Raw genomic sequence first — 22,726 nt, forward strand, 5'->3', positions numbered from 1 at the left:
TGTATAGCAATTAATTTTGAATCATGGGAGCCACAAAACCTCACAGTTACATGGGAAGGATCTTTATTAACAAAAGCCAGTAGATGTTACAGACTACAAATTATCAACAAGATTCCAACCATGTAACTATTTTGCAGTCAAGCATTAGTAAAGTCTATTACAACAGATAGTGATCAGCACATAGCAATTACATTGTAAAAAATGGAAAATAAAATGCGTGAAAAAATACCATGTAATAAAATAGCACAAATTGAGGCAAAAGTAACTCTTTTGCAGAGAAGAGCATACACTGAAAGGCACAGAAACATAAAAAATGTTAAAAGAAGTGAGAAAATAGAATGGTGTCCATGTGCATATTTTTTTTTGTTTTTTTGGAGAGGTTAGAAGGCATTTAACCAATTCTGAACCTTTGGTGCATGTACATAAAAAGTAAATCTAGTCCTTTTTCGGATTCCCAGAGGCCGACCAGAATTTGCCATCAGGCTAGACTGGGAAAATTCCTGGCAGCGAGGATCTCCCGCCCAACCCATGCAGGGCCAATGCTGAGCTCACCCCAAAGATGAAACTTTCATGGCCCATTGCATATATAGGCAGATAAGTTCAGGAGTAACTCATTTTACCACTGATTAGGGCAGACCTTGTGCTTTGCTCTACCATTGACCATTGTTACCAGTTACCAGGACAGTGTATAAGATGGTGACAGTATGTAGGAAGCTGACAGTATAGCGGTGCAGTGTGTAGGAAGGTGACAGTGTGGGGGGCAGTGTGTTGGAAAGTAAAATTGTGGGGGCAGTGTGTAGGAAGGGGGCTGTGTAGGGGGCAGTGTGTAGGAAGGTGACAGTGTTGGGGACAGATAACATGCCCTTACTGATACACGTACACTGGCATGAACTCACTGACAGACAGTCATTGTCAGACAGTCATTGTCACACACACTGTTTAACCAACACACACATTCACTGACAGACACACAATGACATGAACACACTGTCAGATACACATGCACTCACTGACATACACACTCACTGACAAACACACACATTCACTGACACACTCACTGACAAACACCTACTGGAACATACACACTGATAGTAACACAAAATCAATGACAAACACAGACTCTCACTGATTGGATTTGATACTCACAGACAGACACATACAATTTCATTGACAGACACACACACACACACATTCACTAACAGACACACACACTCACGCACACATTCCCTGACACATTCACAGGCACACACTCACTGACACATTCACTGACAGTCACTCACACATTTACTTAATATTATCATTTTGGCCACCCAGTCTCCCTACCTTTGGGAGAGCTGGACTGGATCTGTCCTTGAGGTCCAGTGCGACTGCTGTGAGGTCATATTCCGTCTCCCTGCATCAGCATACGTCACACGAGGGTGCAGAGCAGGAGGATTACAGCTAGCTTGCCGCCTCTGATTTGCTCACAGCTGCCTGCCTTGGGGGGGTCCATAAGATGCTTCCTCTATGACACACACACACACTGACAATTATATACACACAGAAATACACATACGCAATCACGCTCACAATCACACTAATAAAACTGCAACATTCCTTCCACTCCTCTTGCTTACTGGCTATATATACTGGCTATATATATATATATATATATATATATATATATATATATATATATATTAAATTACACAAATCATTCCAAAACATACTGCTATCTCAACTATTTTAATTTTATGACACGACAGAGGGCTTCATATTCTGCTTAAGCCTTTCTTTACTTAAGCTCCACAGCAGCAAAAATGTAACATAGCAACAAAGTAAACTAATCAGAAAAAAGGAATAGATAATAAAACTCCCTCCCACAGTTGATTCCTCCCCTTTCTTTGCTGCTCTTCACTAGCACAGGTCAGAGTGCCGCTGTCTCCTACTTATTGTAGGTTTCTGTGGTTTAAGTTTATTGTACTTCATTGTATAGTTCATATGTCCCTCATTATTTATTTATTGTTATTATTTATTTAGTATTAATACTTTTGATATTTTCTATTTCCTATATCTCTTTCCTATTTAATTGTCATTTACAGTTTATTTTATTGTGTACCGCTTATATATTTTTCAATATGTATTCTATATATTTTCTATATTTCTCTTCTATTTCTCTTTTCTCTTCTTCTTTTAGTCTCTAAAAGGATCTTGGTGGCCATTTTCCTGGAGGCCTTTATCTGCACTAGTGTTACCTAGGGCGGCATTTGCAACTGTCTTCCGCCACTGAGCACCGCGAGTCGGCACATTTTAAATAAGTCAGTTTAATTCTTGTGGCGAAACCAACCTCGCCACTGGGCCCTGGAGAAGCCTGTTTGCTAGCCTCCTACCTGCTGACTATGGCCCCTGGGTTATTTGGGGCATATTGTACTGTATATTGGTGCTACTGGCCCTTTTAACAGCATCTATGGACATATTGGGACTTTTGGGACTACTGTCCCTTTAAGACTGTGATACATACTCTAGTGTACTGCCTGTAATATTATATGTGTATTAAGTTTAACCTGGGATATGTATGCAGCATTCTTCTGATTGTTCGGTAGAATCACTCCATTTATTATATTGAGTGAAACTACCGAACAACCAGACCACCCAGGAATAAGTGTGCCTCCAATTACAGTTTGCAACAATGTTGCAAACGGGTAATTGGCAATCAGTGTAATGTATTCTTTGTCCTCTGGGTGGCCGCCATTCGGGAAACAAACACGTGGCGGCGGCCATCTTAAACTACCGAACAGCGGTGTTTTGCCGTCGAGTGTCTGGAACTAAAATCGGACACTTGACTAGGCAAACACCGCTGAGACCTCCATACTTCCAGAAATTCGTATGGAAACTACCGAATGACCCGCCGTTCGGTAGAAAGAACCCCATAAACAAGGGAATTCATTCAAACCCTCTCCAGGCTCTATAACACAGGCAATTCGCCTGTTTTCATTCCCTTGTTTGTGACCGACCGCAGGGCCAAAATGCATGGAACTGTTTTCGGATACTTTACCCATGCGGTCGGTCAAATCTTTAGAACCCCATATCTCACGAACCATTCATCCGAATTACTTGAATTTTGGATATGTTGTCCCCCTGAATAAGGGCTATCCAGCGATGCTGGATTTAAAGGTGTACCCCCGGGTTTTGGGGTACATCCAGAACTTGGCTGAAAAAGTGTACCGGATAATTGAGTTTAATGTTATCTGAGGGGAGGGGATGTGTGGGCTGAACCATGTATGTGATTGGTTATTTTATGCCTCCCCCTGGGTGTGGCCTGTATGTGGATTAGTGTAATAAAAGCCAGGCTGGATGAGCCAGTCCAGAGTTCCTGTTTTACCCTCAAAGTGATGTGTCGTCTCATTATTGGGGGGAAGGATTTATTGAGTGCTGTTCCAGTTGACTGCTAGGAGTACAAGCCTATTCGTATGGTTCCTATTCAATGGTCTACAGCATTCATATGCTTGGGAGAATTTAAAAGGTTTCTCGGATTCGGTGATTGTGGTGTCTGCCAGAGTGCTTGGAGTCCTCAGGAAGCACTAGGAGCATCCATTAACGGAGGTACTCAGTCGGGGTGCCAGGTGATCCGTTACATTGGTGGCAGCGGTGGGATGGCGTCCTAGTGCGAGGTAAAGCAGCTCGGAGACACAGTTCGTTTGGATTACAAATTGAGGGCAACGCTAGCAGTCGTGCAGCGCCCCTGGGAGCAGACAAGTATGGAAGGTTCTGGCTCTGGAGATGATTGGCTGGCCGAGGTGAGGCAGCGAGTGGCCGAGTATGGGGATGATATACCCATGGAGACACGCCGGGTGATCTGGAACCAGGTCATGGCTGAGCGAAACACAAGGCTGGACCGAGAATTCCGGTTGGCAAAAGAGAGGAAGTATGCTCAGCAGCAGGAGCGTTACATCAGCCGAGTAGAGGCTGCATCCGAGGAGGTTAGCCGTCTTTCCCTGAGGCGGCGGGAGGAACCCGAAGTGGGGGTCCTCATAGACTGGTCCTGTGAGGAACCACAACAGGCAGGTAGAGATGGGACCAAGGTCTCTCCACCGGGCCCACCGGGATGCTGGGCAGCCGGCCCAGATCCCCAGCAGCAGCCAGAGTTGCCAGGTGGGGAAGCAGGTGGCCCTTACTCACAAATGTTGAGGGGCCTCACGGATTGGTCCTGGGAAGACCCACAGATGGCAGGTGGAGATGGGACTGCGGTCTCTCTACCGGCCCTACAGGGATGCTGGGCAGTCGGCCCAGATCCCCAGCGGCAGTGTGCGTTACAGGGAGCTGAAGGTGCCGTTCTTGCTCCCCAGCGGCAGTCTACGGTGCAGGGAGAGGAACCTGTTATCCCCTCTCCCCAGCGGCTGAAGGTGTGTAAGGGAGAGGAGTTTGTTACCCCCTCTCCCCACCGACAACCTAACCCACCAAGGGGAGACAGTAAACCCCTCACCAGCGCAGATGGGACCGTGGTCTCTGCGCCCTGCCTACAGGGAGTACAGAGGGTCAGCCCTGCTCCCCAGCTGCTGAAAGTGTGTAAGGGAGAGGAGTTTCTTACCCCCTCTCCCCAGCAGCAGCTTAGCACACCAAGGGGAGACAGTAAGCCCCACACCAGTGCAGATGGGACCGTGGTCTCTGCGCCCGAGTTACAGGGGTCAGAGGTAGTGGGTCCAACCCCCCAGCAGCAGCGTGATTTATTGGGAATTGGGAGCCCAGTCTCCATTCCCCAGCGGCAGTGTGAATTGCAGGGAATTGGGAGCCCAGTCCCCATTCCCCAGCGGCAGGCTGAGTTACAGGGGGCAGAGGTAGTTGGTCCTACCCCCCAGCAGCAGAGTGATATGCCGGGAAGGCAGTGTGAAGTGCAGGGAGAGGAGAGCAGCGTCCTCCCTCCCCAGCGGAAGGCTGAGTTACAGGGGGCAGAGGTAGTTGGTCCTACCCCCCAGCAGCAGCGTGATTTTTTGGGAATAGAGAGCCCAGTCTCTATTCCCCAGCAGCAGGACACTGAATTGGGAGGAGAGACAGTCGGTCTCCCTCCACAAAGACTGAAAGTAGGCATGGGAGAGGAGATTGTTACCACCTCTCCCCAGCGGCGGATCATCAATGGGCAGAGTGTTCTAATGGGAGAGGAGATTGTTACCACCTCTCCCCAGCGGCAGCTTAATGTACCAGGGGGAGACTGTAAGCCCCACACCTGTGCAGATGGGACCGTGGTCTCTGCACTTCCAGCACAGGGGGTAGGGACGGTCGGTCCTGCCCCCCCACAACAGGGCTGTTTAGCCAAAGGGGAGACAGTCGGTCTCCAGCAGCAGAGCTGTGTAACTCAAGGGGAGACAGTCGGTCTCCAGCAGCAGAGCTGCGCAGCTAAAGGGGAGGCAGTCGGTCTCCAGCAAGTCTCCAACCAGACTACTCCCGTAGTAGTGCTGGCACCAGTCTGCCCACTCTGCCCACTCAGCAACCCACCAAAACAGCCTACCAGTCCCCCACACAGCCGGGGTGAGGCACCTGGACCTGGACAAGTTTTTCCATTACTCAGGTGTAGTAACCATTCATTGTGGGTGGACTGTACTGCTGTTTCTGTTTTGTGGGTGGGCTGCTGGACTAACAAGGGCACTGACCGGCAAGAGGTCAGGTACCCTGTTAGTCTGTTTGGAAAAGGGGAGAAATGTGGCGAAACCAACCTCGCCACTGGGCCCTGGAGAAGCCTGTTTGCTAGCCTCCTACCTGCTGACTATGGCCCCTGGGTTATTTGGGGCATATTGTACTGTATATTGGTGCTACTGGCCCTTTTAACAGCATCTATGGACATATTGGGACTTTTGGGACTACTGTCCCTTTAAGACTGTGATACATACTCTAGTGTACTGCCTGTAATATTATATGTGTATTAAGTTTAACCTGGGATATGTATGCAGCATTCTTCTGATTGTTCGGTAGAATCACTCCATTTATTATATTGAGTGAAACTACCGAACAACCAGATCACCCAGGAATAAGTGTGCCTCCAATTACAGTTTGCAACAATGTTGCAAACGGGTAATTGGCAATCAGTGTAATGTATTCTTTGTCCTCTGGGTGGCCGCCATTCGGGAAACAAACACGTGGCGGCGGCCATCTTAAACTACCGAACAGCGGTGTTTTGCCGTCGAGTGTCTGGAACTAAAATCGGACACTTGACTAGGCAAACACCGCTGAGACCTCCATACTTCCAGAAATTCGTATGGAAACTACCGAATGACCCGCCGTTCGGTAGAAAGAACCCCATAAACAAGGGAATTCATTCAAACCCTCTCCAGGCTCTATAACACAGGCAATTCGCCTGTTTTCATTCCCTTGTTTGTGACCGACCGCAGGGCCAAAATGCATGGAACTGTTTTCGGATACTTTACCCATGCGGTCGGTCAAATCTTTAGAACCCCATATCTCACGAACCATTCATCCGAATTACTTGAATTTTGGATATGTTGTCCCCCTGAATAAGGGCTATCCAGCGATGCTGGATTTAAAGGTGTACCCCCGGGTTTTGGGGTACATCCAGAACTTGGCTGAAAAAGTGTACCGGATAATTGAGTTTAATGTTATCTGAGGGGAGGGGATGTGTGGGCTGAACCATGTATGTGATTGGTTATTTTATGCCTCCCCCTGGGTGTGGCCTGTATGTGGATTAGTGTAATAAAAGCCAGGCTGGATGAGCCAGTCCAGAGTTCCTGTTTTACCCTCAAAGTGATGTGTCGTCTCATTATTGGGGGGAAGGATTTATTGAGTGCTGTTCCAGTTGACTGCTAGGAGTACAAGCCTATTCGTATGGTTCCTATTCAATGGTCTACAGCATTCATATGCTTGGGAGAATTTAAAAGGTTTCTCGGATTCGGTGATTGTGGTGTCTGCCAGAGTGCTTGGAGTCCTCAGGAAGCACTAGGAGCATCCATTAACGGAGGTACTCAGTCGGGGTGCCAGGTGATCCGTTACAATTCTTTAAAATAAATATATTATATTCTGCATTATGCCATCTGGCCTTTGGGTTCTACAGCAAGATTTACTGTGTATGGGATCTACAACAATAATAATCACTGCTGCTGTTCTCCTACTCACTGCTTATTTTATTCAGGTTATTATATATTTTTATATGCATTATTTTTTCTTCATTTCCAGGTTTCACTTTCTTATTTTTTATATTACTTGTATATATCACACAATTTTACTTTGAGAGTAAGCCCCTCTTTATTTAATAATATCTGCCTTGGAGTGAGCCCCCTACCTTTACATCCACTATTATTCCTATGGGCCCTATACTGGGGTGAGCGCACATTTACCATACATAATATCATGGGACTTTATGATACCCAGTTTATACTACTCAATGGTTTTATTAGGTGTGAGCCTCCTATATGTTACCTCAGACCAACCCTATAGGGTACAAACTATTGGTCATTTGATATTGCTGCCTCTGGAACAACTCCCTGATTGGCGTGCTTTGTCTGTGTCCCCTACCTCCCTAGAGGGTATATACACCCAAGGGGATTTATTAATGGGGAGCCTCAGATTTTCTGTACGTTAATTGTTTTTACAATATTTATAATATTATTTTATCAGTACAAACAAGTCCCCTTATTAATGCAGCAGTTGTTGCCTCTTTCTAGAAGGCTTTGACACGAGTTCTCGCCTTAGATCGTAAAGACAAGATTACACCTGAAACACTCCACTCTGCAGAGGAGTCAGAAGATTTGGATTCCTCTAGTGTTGGACAGACAAGACATTGCAAATGTTACTGGAAGGGGGACGATCCCGAACCTCTAAACCAGAAGGGTAAAGCACCAGCAAAGTGCTCTAAACATCCAGACACTAAAAAAACCTCAATGTCCATCCTACTCTGTCGAAAGAGGGCAAAGATCCTTTTTCTCCTGCACCACTAGAAGTCTTAGACAAATGACAAGCAGATTACTCAGCCTCTGAGCAGAAGGCCAGCTGGCCGGACACAGACCCCTTGCTGATCCTGCACCTGAGAATCTGTTCTCCTTACCAACTCCATCAGGTGAAGCTGATGTTTTCATAAATGCCATCATCAAATCTGACATCCTCGATCTTCAGAATGATCACTACTGGACCATCTTGCTCAATACATTCACTTCTGGATTACGAGACCCCTGGATCAATAGGTCCACAAATGATTGCAAGCTGAATGTCCCAGACCTTCCCTACTGGGTAAGGTCATAATGACCCTGATGGTATATACTTACCTAGCCAGGACTGGCCGTGACCCACGTAAGGGCATTGAACGTAGTCTACGTCTGACTCAAGACAAGCTTTTGAATTTCCTGGGGTCCCTAGCCAAAATTTTGCTATCAGCCGATGACGTCCTCTCTCATGAGGGATCTTTAGTTCCATCTGTGATTCCTGAATGGGCTCTATGCTGCTGGGCAATGCTAATGTATCTCTCTGTATGGAGCAATTAAAAGCGGTACTCCTGATTGGGATCTGAGGAAGCAGAACCCGAGGGTACATCAGACTGGCTACAGATGAGACATGTTCCTCATAACCTTTCCATTCTGTTTCATGCTGGCAGGTTTTCTCATTGTTTAGACAGGTGGAAGACTCTATCTTCAGATACCCGGATTTTAGACACGGTTCAGCTATCTTCAGATACCAGGATTTTAGACACGGTTCAGGGCTCCGCAATTTAATTGTATTGCCCCTCATTCAGACAGGTCATCTGTATTGTCTTGTCAAGGGCTCAACAAGCTCAACTGGATGTGAAAATTTGCTCCCTCTTTATGAAAGGTGCGGTACAAATCACACAAGATGGTGCTGGGTACTTCAGCTCCATCTTCATGGTCCAGAAGAAATCAGGATAATTCCACCCAGTCATCAATTTGCGAGACATGCTTCATCCCAATGATTGGTTACTGTCAGGGTTTCTTTGCTGTTTTAAACAGCAACCCTTCTTTTTTTCTGTGTCTGAGTTTTCAGCTGAGATTAACAATCAGCTCCTTCACTATGTTGCCACGGTTACTCACCTGATAGTAGTAACCAGCCCTGCTGCTAATCAGGCAGCCTATTTAAGCAGCAAATCCCAGTACCTCCTTGCCCTTGCATGGTTTCCTGTTCCCCAGAAGTCTCCTTGTTCCTGTAAGTTCCTGTTTGCTCCTGGTTCCTGACTGTGGCCTTGTTTCTGACTTCGCTGTTCTCTGTTCTCCTGATCCTGGCTCGTCTGACAACCCGCTTTGGTGCCTGACCCCTGCTTGCCTCCTGGACTTTGCTTTTGGTTATTACTTTATTTTCTATTTATTAATAAAGGTGTTTTTGCATCTAGTTCTGTCTCTGTCTGGTTCCTGGTCCCTAACAGTTACCCACCTCGATCTAGAGGACGCATATCGGTCAGTACTGGTGCACCCAACAAGCATTTCCTCATTTTTCTCTGGAAAGGCCAAGCCTGACAATTCACGTGCTTACCCTTTGGCCTCAGCTCTACACCATGGTGCTTTACCAAACTGTTGAAGCCAGTCACGGCACATCTCAGAGGCAAAGGCATATGCTGCCTGATTTATCTATACAATCTCTTGCTCTTTTGTAAAGAGATCTCCAGACTGCAATCCTTGGGCTTCATGGCCAGTGAGAGAAGTCAGCTCTCTCCCCATCCCATGTGGTTCAGTTCCTGGGCTTCGATATAGATGCTTTCACATGTGTTTCCTCCACGTTCTGCAATCCAATATATCAGCAATTCGAAAGTCAAAGAAGAACACATATGGTGGCACCTCCATATGTCAGCATGGAACAGCTTCATTGTGGAGTTGGATGCAAGCCTTCGGGGATGGGGCTCATGGACATCAGAAAAAAGCACTTTCCACATCAATTGTCTGGAATTGATCGCAGGCTCATTCGCTATTCGCAGCCTGGCCAACCATCTCTCGGACTATTGCATCCTATTGTGGATGGACAATATATCAGCCATTCAATATATCAACCGCCTGTGCAGGGCCAGATCACGCACCCTCTCAGAAGTGACAAAGGATGTTTACAGCTTCTGTTTTCAATGCAACATTACTTTGCGAGCGGAATACCTTCCCGGAGAGACGACCCTTACAGCAGATTTGTTCTCCAGACATTGGGAGTTATCAATATTTTCTTGTGATAAAATAGCCTAGTTCCATATTGCATTGGTAATCAATTTGGTTACAAATTTGAGACAAGCTTATTCCTATTGGCGATTTCCACTTTCTTGCTATACAGATCTTTGTTGCAAATAATATATGTGTTATAAGTCTCTTCTTATCTCTGGTATAGTTTGTAAATTCAAGATTCCATAAAAACATTTGAGGTGAGATGCTTATAGTCGACTTAAACAGTTCAGTAATCAATGAGTTAAGTTGATGTTTTAAATAATTTAATACTGAACATTCCCACCAAATGTGGTATGTATTTCCTATGGAAGTTAAGCATCGCCAGCAGTTGTCGGAGTTTAGAGTGGAAATCGTGTTCAATTTTGTAGGAACCATATACCAATGACATAAGAGCTTATAGTGTAATTCAATCAGTGTTAGGTAATTAATATCTTTCCTTACTGAACATATACTTTAAAACCAATTATTAGATGTAAATGTTTTTTGAATATAGTTTTCCCATTTTATAAGGGGGATAGGTTTTTCAAAATATATATGCTCAGTAAGGATTTTTGCGATTTTTGAGATTTGTCTTTTTCCCACTGCATTTTTAATCGGATTTGAAAGTTGATGTACGATTAAAATGTGTTTCTTACCAAGATAGTTTTTGATTCTCAAATATGTGAAAAGTTCTCTGTGGGGTAAACCATACTTTAGTTGAAGAGTGAAGAATGGTATAATTTCATCCTGTGCCCACAAGTCTGAAATGTGTGATGTTTCACACTTTATCCAATTTAATACGTGTAAGTCCTCAATCTCATAGGAAAGCACTTTGATAGGAGAATCAGGTAGAATAATATCAACCATTTTCATTCTTTTTTTCAACTTTTTAATTGTCTGAATGATATTCTGTATAACTGGATTTGTAAGATTAGAGACTGTAATGTTTGTTACATTGATCCACAAGAGTTTAGATAAGTTATAAGGTGAAAGATCGTGAGTTTCCATTGTATACCAGGACGAGAGTAAGGCATGGGGGTTTACCCATTGAAGAGCATTTGATATCATAGTTGTATTATATAATTTAACCAGATCTGGATAATTTAAAACCCCCATGTCTGATTTCCCTTGTGATATATACGTTTAAAATTGTTAAATAATATTAGAGGATACTTTCAAAGGGATTACTCTAAATAAGTAGAGTACTTTCTGAATAATGTAGGCTACATTCACTACACTAATTCGATCTGGCCAAGTAATTTCTAAATTTGTCCAGGATTTTAGTTTGCTTTATTTCCTTCAGAATATCTTTGTCATTAATTGCGATAATATTAGTAAAATCAAATGCTATCTTAATACCAAGGTAGTCTATACATTTTTTATCCCTGTCAAATTTGTATATGTTTTTAAGATTTTCCAATTTGGCTAGGAGTAAATTGAGCATTAATATTTGCGTTTTAGGTAGGTTAATCTTATAGTTTGAATAATAAGAGTATAGTTCTATTGTTTTAATACTGCTGGAATATAACTTTCTGATTTTGATAGGGTCAAAAGAATATCGTCCATGTAAAGAGTTATCTTATGGTTAGAATTATGGACTTGTATTCCATATATTTCAGGGTTGTGTCTAATCATTGCTGCTAGTGGTTCGATTGAAAGAACATATAGGAGTGGAGCAAGAGGGCATCCCTGCCTTGTCCCATTGTTAACTGGGAACCAGTCAGATCTTATTAATAGACCAATTACTCTAGCATGCGGTTTAGAAAATAAAAGCGTTGTGTTCTGTTTAAATTGGCCAACTTTCCCAAAGGTTGTTAGAACTAAATCCAGAAATTTCCATTTAACTCTATCGAATGCCTTTTCGGCATTAATAATAAAAAGGCAGTTTCAGATTAAAAATGTTCCTTGTATTATCGGTTGGAGATCTATTCTGAATAATAATCCCTCTCATGTAGCATTTAAATGCACACCATAATGTGTGTTGATTTACTTCAGCTGTCTGATTAGTAGAAATAAATTCCTGTGCAGCCTTTCTCAGATAGTCTAGGTTTTTAGGGCTATTTAATAGATTATCATTTAGCTCATTCTGCCATTTCTATTTTCGTCCTGCTGTTCATGCTTCCTTGGCATACTTGTCAGCAACTGGCAACTTCACAGGTTGGTCTCCCCATTTTGCAATTTAAGGGCCCGTTCGTGGTGGACCTCTTTGCCTCTCGGACAAACTATCAAGTTCCGAGGTGCTTCAGTTGTCTCCCAGATCCAGAGTGCTCAGCCTACCCCATTTGCGATGATTTGCAGAGTTCTCCTACAAGTTTGCTGACAACAGGTCACTCTGGTCCTACTGACCCCTCTCTCGCAGGGTCAAGCTTGGTTCCCAGATCTCCTGGACCTCTCTTGGCAGGATCTACTCTTCCTTCCATCTATACCAGACGTCCTCATGGATTCGCAGGGCCAACCTCATCCCATGGTGGAGGAAGACCATCTCCATCTCATCTTGGTTGCTTGGACTCTTTCAGGAGATCCTGGAACATCGGAGGCCTATCGCAAACAACTAAATACCTCCTCTGGGATTCCTGGGCCCCTGTAACTAGGAGGTGCTATCTGTCCCTCTGGAACACTTGGTGTGGTTGGTGTCTGAAACAAGATACTGATCCCCTTATGACCCCTATACCATTTGTATTGAATTTGTATTTTACTGATTTCCCTAAACTCTGCGTGGTTTCTGCCATCTCTCATTATTCAAAAGTTATTCAGAAGTCACTTCATCTTTCCATGTGGGAGGGAGTTTTATTGTCTATTCATTTTTTCAGATTGGTTTACTCTGTTGCTATGTTAAATTTGTGCTGCTGTGGAGCTTAAGTAAAGAGAGACTTGAGCAAAATATTTGCCTCCTGTCATTAATAAAATTAAGATTATAAGCACACTAGCATAATCTACAATTTGTTAATATTTTTTTTTTCAACAAATATTGTTCTTGTTACAAAAAAAGTCCAGCTTTTTGAAGAATCCAGTGTACAATTCTGTGGATATTTTCCCTTTTCTCAGTTGAAGATTTTTACTTATTATTACTATTTTTTTTTTTTATAAAGGGTTTACCCAGAATAGTGCACATTATTTTGAAAACACTTTAATCATTACAATTATGTTTGCATTGTAATACTATCTAAAAATCAGTGCCTTCCCTGCAAAGCTACATTTAACCTTGTAGTAGAATGTGGATGGAATGGAAATACAACAGACCTAGTGCTACATGATTGGAACAGCCAAACCTCCCATCAAGAAGGAAGATAAAGAAGGAGGAGCCAAGATATGTACAAATGTTTTTTCACACAAGGCTAATTATATAAATTATGCTTTCTCGAGTATTTAATGCAATGACATTTTAATTGTGCATTAGTAAATAACATTAAATGAATTAACACATTGTAAAGGTAGGTGTTAGTACCACATAGCATTTAGAATCCGAGAAACTGGCACTTTTAACTTTCAGTTGGTAAAGTAGAATCAGATATTCTTGAAACTGAAATGTTACCAGCATACCTGAAAAAGTAATTGGTAAAGTAACATTACTTACTAGTATAGTAGTCACAATGAGGGTCTTGTTAACGAGACTGTCTGATATGTTAAGGGAGAAGTATCTCTTATCCATGGAGAGACCATTACTGGAGTGCCATTGTCCAATCTGCACGTTTAAACAACAGACAACATGTTTTTTTTTTTTTTTTAAATATAGCATCTCAAACTGAAAACCCCTAAATAACTTAATCATTAAAAAAAAATCTTTGTAGTAACAAATGTTTAGTAAAACCATAAAATAAAAATTATTAATTTTATTTCACAAAGAGAAAATGACATAGGAATAGTGTATTTTAAGTGAGCCATTGAAACTGGTAATGGTACAGTTGTAATCTTATTGTAGGATGTAAACTTATTCACTACCACATGTTTAGACTTAATAAAAAAGTAGTATTACATTCACTTGATGAGCAAGAGATTCACAGCTTAGCACCAAAACATAAACATGAAATGTCAACTTTGTGCAGAGAATGTTGATCGCTATTCTGGGAGACTTACACACTTAAAATGATCATATGTCTGTTTGCCAATCATTTTTTTTTTTATTCTTTATTTTATTTGTGCATAGTGAGAACAAACATGTTTGCACTGCCACAACAGCTAGTGCAAGCAAATACGTAAACATAGTATTATAACGTTGGTATGGCATCGAAAGACGTAGCACATTTTTTGCGTGATAATTAGAATATGCAACAAGTCGTTCATCAAACGTTGAATAAGCTTAGTGCAGGCTAGCTTAGCATGTCTACTGTGGGGAGTCACGATGGGGTCTTTAATAAGGACCAAACTTCTGGAATAAAAGGGAATCATGACATGTCACACATGTCATGTGTCCTTAAGGGGATAAGCGTATTACAGTACACATACAATGGTTCTAACGTGTATACTAATGATTAAAGGCTATTAAACACTGCCTAACTGGTTTAAGACAACTGTTAATGTCACTGCAGCTTAAGTAGATACGGCATCCATCATGTCATCCATCATCCAACAATGAAGGCAATATAAACGTAAAAATTATAAACAGGCTGCATTGCACATTTTTAAGGTTAAACAAAGATAACACTTTATAGAATAGCCAGACACCCGAGTTACCCGTGCAGCTGACAGCAGGGGAGACTCCCATGCACTGTGGTTACTGGGTGCGCAATGTGTATATCTGCACAGTTTTATATTTAGATAAATATTAAGCATGGTCAGACGTGAGAGAAAATAAGGGTTTCAAAGTGCATGGCATTAATATAGCAGGTGCTCTAGCAGTGCTTGTGGGGAAACGATTAAATATAACTCATGAAACCTAACTGCTAAACAGCATATTAATAAGATTGCACTAAAATAAAGAAAATAACATAAAAGTATAATACTCGCTTGAAACTGGGCTAGTCTAAGCATGGGTATACTCAGCATTTAATCGATGGACTACGGATAATACCCCCCTGTGATCCCCCGTGCGAGCAGTCCAGAAAACAAAGTCAAACATAGAATATAGATGCCAGCCGACATACGTGGAAGTTCAGTTGGGGCATAGGAAACTGAGTGACAATAGGCATTTTGCCTGACATTGAGTCCAAGTCACGTTGGGGTCAGCTGATGCCTTGTTGGGGCTGGATGGATGCCCCCAGTGTTGGTAGTTGCAGCTTGTGCAGTCTCCCCGGTGCAAGGAAGCTTAGAGCCCCTGAGCCATGTGGGGGGGGGGGGGGTGTTGGCTGGTGAGTTTAGTGCCTCCCAATCTGTGTGCCGGGCTGGGTTCACCTGTCTTGGGCTGGGACAGCTCCCTGTGTGCGTTCTCAACGCGTTCTCCTCTCCGAATTTTGTGCCCTTCTGTTTCATTCACTGCGTCGGGCCGGTCTTGCCCCGTTGAGGCTTGAGTCTCGGTGCAGGTCTTCGATGAGGGTGCCGTGGGGGTCCTCTCTTGGGTATCCCAAGGGCTCCAGGCCCCGTTTTGTTGCTGCCTACCCTGGTGCTCAGGTGTGGTCCCAAGGGAGTATCATGTGGGAATAGACCGGGATAACCCCCACCGGTCCAGAGTGGGGGGAACGAAGGCCCAAGGCCCAATTCTTGGCCGGTCGGGGCTGCAGGAAAGCGGCCGTCCCTCCTGCGCCCGCCATGCTTGTAGGTCTCACCATTGTGTCGGGTGGATGGGGTTTTGTTCGTCACTTGTTTGGTGTCTACCTGTGCACCTCGATGTCCCCGCACTCTGGGTAGCCTTTCTGTCAAGCTTATTAGCCGTGTTGGCCCTTAAAATTCACTATAATTGCTGTATTTAGCAGGAGCTGCTGTGATTTGTGTCCTCTCTGCTTCGAGGTCAGGCCCCGCCCCCTGCCAATCATTTGTTATTGTGGTGCAAGCAATATACATAAAATATGCAATAGCAATTTGAAGCATAAAGCACAATCATGCAATAAGACAGGTGTGTAAAAGAATACTGTACGATTTTTGTTTGTTTTTTGTTACATGAGTAGGAATAAGTCACACAAATGAACAAATTAGCGTACAAATAACCACCCAGACCACACATAGGTAATCAGAGGTTCCCATGAGTGTACTGCCTTAGTAAGCAGAAGAGATGTGCAATGTAGGATAAAACCATATGCAGTAGAGTAAAACTATGAATATGTATATTATGAGAACTCAGAAGTGGTGGTGTCAGAATTAAACAGGACAAGCGTATGACTGATGTTTGAGCCACTTGGAAGCCACACATATGAACTTGGAGGATAGCACATATGAACCCACCAGCTTAAAAAACAAATATACACAGAAGCCTATTTAAACATAAACATGAGGCCTGACTAAAGGGCACTTAATAAAGACTAATCAATCGTCCTCGGCACAGAGTTTCGAGAGCATTGATCGTCAGTTGGCTTGTTGGGATGAGGTAAGCATACTATCTCTCTCTGCCTCAAATTGTCCAAGAAATTCTCCATCATTCGATCATACTTTACCAGGATGTCTTTTGTTTGCAGGAATAGGTCAGTGCCCCGTGGCCTCACGGCCATCTTGAAAAGTAGGCACTTGCGTTTCTGTATACTACTACTGTCTGAGTCAGGGAATACTGGCAGTCTCACCAGTGGGGACCGGGATAACCCCAACTGGTCCCAGGAGAGGAATAAAGGTATTGAGAAATCTCCAGAGCTGAACGGACTCAGAATCCGTCAAGGGAAGGCACCAGCAGTGGTAAACTCAGAGACTCTTTGTCTTTAAGCGCTGCTACCAAACTGTTGGTGCAAGTAAGTATAAATGAGTTGTCTTATAGTATTTCGTAAAAGTCAAAGGAGCCCATCTGCTTTGCGTCCATCCAATATGGCCATCAAGCTCCAACCCCAAATTATCATATATTTCTCTTTATTCATTACAAAGTTACATGGTTACACAAAAATATAAGATGAAAGACTCAAATACATCAGACTTGTACCTGAGACATTGCAGCTTGGTTCCCATTCATTGTAGCTCTTAAAGTAGAAGATATTTTACTCAGTCAATCAGTTCCATTTAATTATGAATATAACAAATATTACTAAAGCAGAAGTGGAACTTTCACATTAACAATTCTACCCAGCAAGAGCCAAGTCACAAGTTCTTCAGGAACCCCTGGTTTTAGTCAAACTGTTTTATCAAAAAACATGTGATGGTACCTACAGTCCAAAACTATGATAACCACTATGTTGCTATGCAGAGATTATGGTGTTTAGACTGCCCTTTTACTAACTATTCTCTGTACTCTCTCTTCAAGTCAATTTTTAATCCCCCATGTATCTTCAATAATCTTAATGATTTACTTACATTTATACAGTAAGCTATTGAATGGAACCCAAGGAAAGCTCTAGCAAAACGGAAGAAAATCATATCCACTGCAGTAGTCTAATCAATAATTCAACTGACCTCTTCGTAGATTACAAGCAATTTAGTTTAACATGATCTGTCCTTCATAAAACCATGTTGATTCTTTTTAATGATACGTTTGGTCACAATGAATTCTGGATATTATCCCTTAATAACTCTTCAAATAATTTCTCAATAACAATTGTAGTTAACAGGCTTTAGGTTTTGATCCCTTTTAAATAAGGTCATCAAAATTTACTTTTGCAAGTTCTGTAGTATAATTTCTGAAAGAAAATCCTAGAGTATATAAAACAGTTGTTATACTATTTATATGCTACAGGGCTCAAAGCTATTTATTTACTAGCCATCATAGAGTAAAATTAAGTCCTGGAAAGTAGAAATTCTACTTTTTAAATACTCTGGGTATTTGTTTCCATTACCTTTAATTTATTTAAGCCTGTTTGAACCAATCACATATGATGTAAGGTTTTGTTGCAGTGTTTGCAAATCTTCAGGGATAGCTTCAGTTTTAGCTATATACTGATTATCATTTTTTAAATCATCCATCTATCATGTTTCTGACAATTTGCATGATACAGGAGCAGGTTGTCAATTAATCCCCCTCTTGGTAATCTCCATGTCATCTGCAGTTTTTTTTATATTAATTTGCATTTTTTTTACATTTAAAGGGACAATATAATCACCCAGACCACTTCAGCTCAATGAAGTGGTTTGGGTGCCAGGTCCCTCAAGGGTTAACCCTGCCTGCTGTAAACATAGCAGTTTCAGAGAAACTGCTATGTTTACATTTGGGGTTAAGCCAGCCTCTAGTGGCTGTCTTCCGGACAGCCACTAGAGGCGCATCAGCAACGCTGGAGGCATATTATGCCTCCATCATGCAGAGCGTCCATAGGAAAGCATTGAGAAATGCTTTCCTATGGACACTTTGAATGCGCGCACTGCACTCGCATTCCGCTTTGCTGACGTCAGACGAGGGGAGGTAAGGGAGCCCGGCGGTGGAATAAGGTGAGTAGCAGAAGGGGTTTTAACCCCTTCAGCACCACGGGTGGGGTGCTTTATTTTTATTTATGTTTTAATAAAAGATTGAAGAGTGCTCTGGAGATGTTAAAAAGTTAAAATATTTTTATAACCAAAACCTTTTCTAGAACTTTATCAATTACTCGTTTGTATCTCATTGGTCTTCATGATATTGTTTGTTGAAATTAGCAATTTGGTAAGATTATGGTCCTTCCAAGAAAAATGCATTCATTTTGATAACTTTAACTGCACTCAAGTAGACTCAGACAACCGGTTGCACTACAGGTCATTTTTAAAAAACATAACTGCGGGTACTAGCTAGTATCTGCACTGCATTATTTTTTTAAACTCTTTTTGTCATAATAAACACATTTGGACCTTCAAAGGCCAACATCAAACCTCATTTTTATATTATTTTTATTTTGTAGCCATACAAAATGTAGAAATGTGTAGGACATGCATAGAATTATATATTTTCTCACAGAACAATTTGACCTCATGTACCTCTAGAGTCTTAGTTAGGCTTTGCAGATATCAGAAATGCAATCAGAAGTATACACATGAACTCTATATTGATGCTACTGACAACATAGGAAATGATGAATTAATGCACGCACACACACATGCATGTAATTGACGCAACACAAGGGAACAGAAAACTAAGAGGGCTCTCTACCTGTTAGGACAAAATCCTTTTTCAAGGGGACATGCTTTCTAAATCATTGGTAGGGTTCTCTGCGCATTTCCATTTTTTTCTATATTCTGAGTGATATTTACCTACTGTGTTTTTTTTTTTGTGAATGTATTAGTCTAACTAAATTGTCTTCATACATATTTAAATTATGTATTTATTGTATTTGACTGCATGGTAACTTAGCATGAGATCTATAAAAAAATCTTCTGTAGAACATTTAATTGTTTTGCATTTAACTTATTTGCATTCTAATTGCGTAATAGTACTACTAATTTTTACCACCTGTTTTACACACTTTATTATGAAAATTAGGTTTAGTTTATACTACCATATTTTGCAATCAGTATGGTGTTTTCAACATCTGACATCTGCTTGGTTATCCCCCGAGCTCATGGTGTCAACTGAAATAATTTTATTTTGCTGTAAATATGAATGGTTACATTTGTCAAAGCCAATTTCTTCCCCTTGCATACATTGTGCCATCATCTTCATGCATCATTGGAATCCATTCCAGAAGTCCCTGCCATCTCCTTATTTTTGGGGAGTTGCCAAACTATATACATTTATTGTCAAATTATTTATCACAGCGACAACCAAACGGAGGTGTAGTTCCATCACATCAGGTTTTCCCCATTTGACTATGCCTGAGTTACAGGATTGCTTTTACTTTCTCAATAATTTGCTTAGTAAAAATAAAATGCTAACTACCTAAAAGCTTAAGAATCAATATTATACTATAGTGAATTAGGGACTTCTGATCAGGTAAATAAAAACATGATGTACTATATCTTTTTTTGTATAAGATAGTAAAATATCATTAATAAAAATAGAAAAAAAGAAAAGAAAAAAACATTTCAAATATTTTCTTGAAGTGAAACCTATATATATATATATATATATATATACATATATATATATATATATATATATATATATATATATATATATATATATATATATATAAAAACATTTGTGTTTTAAATACACATAGAGGGCACTCCAAAAAGATTATCTTAATGGAAACCAACTCTCAATCAATAGCTTAATAATTTATGATAATAAGGTCTACACGGAGTATCCACTAGGTGGCTCCATAACCAATAATTATGTGTTCTGGCTGAAGGCTACTGGACTTAAAGGCTACTGGACTTAGGATCAGGGCAGGCACTTCCTACAAGCGACTTAGGCAGTCCCTTAGGAAGGGGTGTCGCCAGGAGCACCGGCCCCCCCTTATGCTGCAGCTGCCTGAGTGGTCTAGAGAGAGCCACAGGTGGCTGCAGCACTACCCAGGTCGGAGCATCCATGAGGTTGCACCGGCCCGGGGGCAGAAGATATGAGGGATCAGCAGGAGGGAAGGACACATCGATCCCTCCTGTCAGTCCCGCAGTGTAGCGTGGCCGAGCTCCGGTCCGCAGTACAGGAACTTCCATTTCCTGTACCCAGGCCGGACTGACAGGAAGTGCTCACTCAATGAGCCCTTCCTTTCAGTCCGGCCGGGTACAGGAAACAGAAGCACCTGTACTGCGGACCGCACCGGAGCTTGGCCACGCTACACTAGAGAGAGGTAGGAGGACCACCTGGGAGAGGAGGGAGGGTGTGGAGAGAGAAGGAAAGAGAGACCACATTGGGGAGGGGGGAGAGATAGGGAAGGAGAGACCACCTGGGAGGGAGGGGGAGGAGAGAGAGGGAAGGAGAGACCACCTGGGAGGGAGGGGGAGGAGAGAGAGGGAAGGAGAGACCACCTGGGGAGGGGGGGAGAGAGGAGAGACAGCCAGGGAAGGAGGGGGGAAGGAGAGACCACCTGGGGAGGGGAGGAAGAGGAGAGAGCACCAGGAGAAGGGGGGAGGAGGAGAGAACACCTGGGGTGGTTTGGGGAGAGGAGAGACAATACGGGGGGAGAGGAAAGAACACAAAGGCAGTGGGGAGGAAAGACCACTAGGGGAGGGGGGAAGTGGAGAGACCATGAGGTTGGGGAGAGGGTAGAGGAGAGACTACGAGGGGAAGATAGAGGAGGGGGACAGAAGAGACCACTAAAGGGGGGGAGAGGAGAGACCAGCCCAGATGGGGGTGGGAAGGAAAGACCACTATGGGAGGGGAGGGACCACCAAGGGGGGGGGAGGGCAGAGGAGAGACCACTAATGTTGTGCGGGAGAGGAGAGACCACTAAGGGACAGGGGAGGAGAAGAGAGACACTAGGGGAGGGGAGAGGAGAGACCACCAAGGGGGGAGAGGGGAGAGGAAAGACCACTAATGGGGTGGTGGGTAGGAGACAGCACTAAGGGACAGAAGTGGAGAGCTCTAAGGGACAGGAGGGGAGAGCAGTAGGGGGCAAGAGGGGAGAGCTTCTTAGAGGACATGGGGAGGAGAGGAGACCACCAAGGGACGGGTGGGAGTGAAAGAGATTGTTAAGGGACAGGGAAGTGGAAGACACACCAAGAGGCTAAGGAAAGGTTAAAGAGAGGCACAGAAGTGATGGTAGGGGAGAAAGAGACATACAGAGGGGCTCGGGAGGGAAACACACAGAGGGGCCGTAAGGAGTAAACACACAAAGAAGTTGGGAGGATGTAAGAGACATACAATAGGGGGAGGATATAAGAGACAAACAAGGGGGCTTGCAAGAGATACACTAAAGGTTATGTAAGACGCAAAATAAAAACAAAAAATTATATTTTTTCTGCTCTACTCTCAGACCCTATCCTAACCCACAAACTCTTTTTTCACATTAAACACACACAATGCATCCCTACACACACAGAAACACACCATGCTTCCCTTACACACACACTGCATCCCTTACACACAGAAACACACAATGCATCCCTTACACACACACGCACTGCTACTCTTGCACACACTCAATTCACCCCTTAGAGACAGTCAATGCACCCCTTACAGACACACACACTGAATCCCTCACATACACATAAACACACCTTGCATCTGTTACACATACAAACACAGGTTCATACAATGCATCCCTTACATACACAATACATCCCGTAGACACAAACACACACTGCTTTCTATCCTTTAGACAAAAAAACACTGCATTCACTACACACACACTGCATTGCCTATACAAACTGGTATCCCTATACTCTACATTCCATAAGCCCACACATTAGATCCTCTATGGGTGGGCCTTATGGGCATACTCACATTCAGGCCATGGGGGCGCAGACCTTGAGCTGTGTAAAGGGCCCCAAAAAATGGAGCTGCTTTCCGTTCCTCCAGAACATTGATTTTTGTGACCACAGTTAAAAACAGCCTCCAGAGAGCCTGTTCTACACCAGACCAGTCGAGCCAGCCTGCAGCCAGAGTCCATCATCATCCTCATCTGGTAAGTAGGCAATTTAGTATATTATTAGTAACACTAATTTCTAATTTACCTCACATTAAAGGAACATATTGTCCCCAGAACCACTGCAGCTTAACCCCTTAAGGACCAAACTTCTGGAATAAAAGGGAATCATGACATGTCACACATGTCATG

General features: G+C 42.8%; 1 protein-coding gene across 1 annotated transcript in view; it reads right to left on the minus strand.

Moving 5' to 3' along the window:
• GRIK4 (glutamate ionotropic receptor kainate type subunit 4) overlaps positions 1-22,726 on the minus strand; it is a 758,447-nt gene that overhangs the window by 52,520 nt on the left and 683,201 nt on the right. Inside the window, exon 12 of the mRNA XM_063436300.1 lies at positions 13,678-13,785. Coding sequence (XP_063292370.1) covers positions 13,678-13,785 — 108 coding nt within the window. The remainder of the gene's footprint in view (positions 1-13,677; positions 13,786-22,726) is intronic.

This window comes from Pelobates fuscus, chromosome 11, assembly GCF_036172605.1.
Source record: "Pelobates fuscus isolate aPelFus1 chromosome 11, aPelFus1.pri, whole genome shotgun sequence".
Classification (NCBI taxonomy): Eukaryota; Metazoa; Chordata; class Amphibia; order Anura; family Pelobatidae; genus Pelobates; species Pelobates fuscus.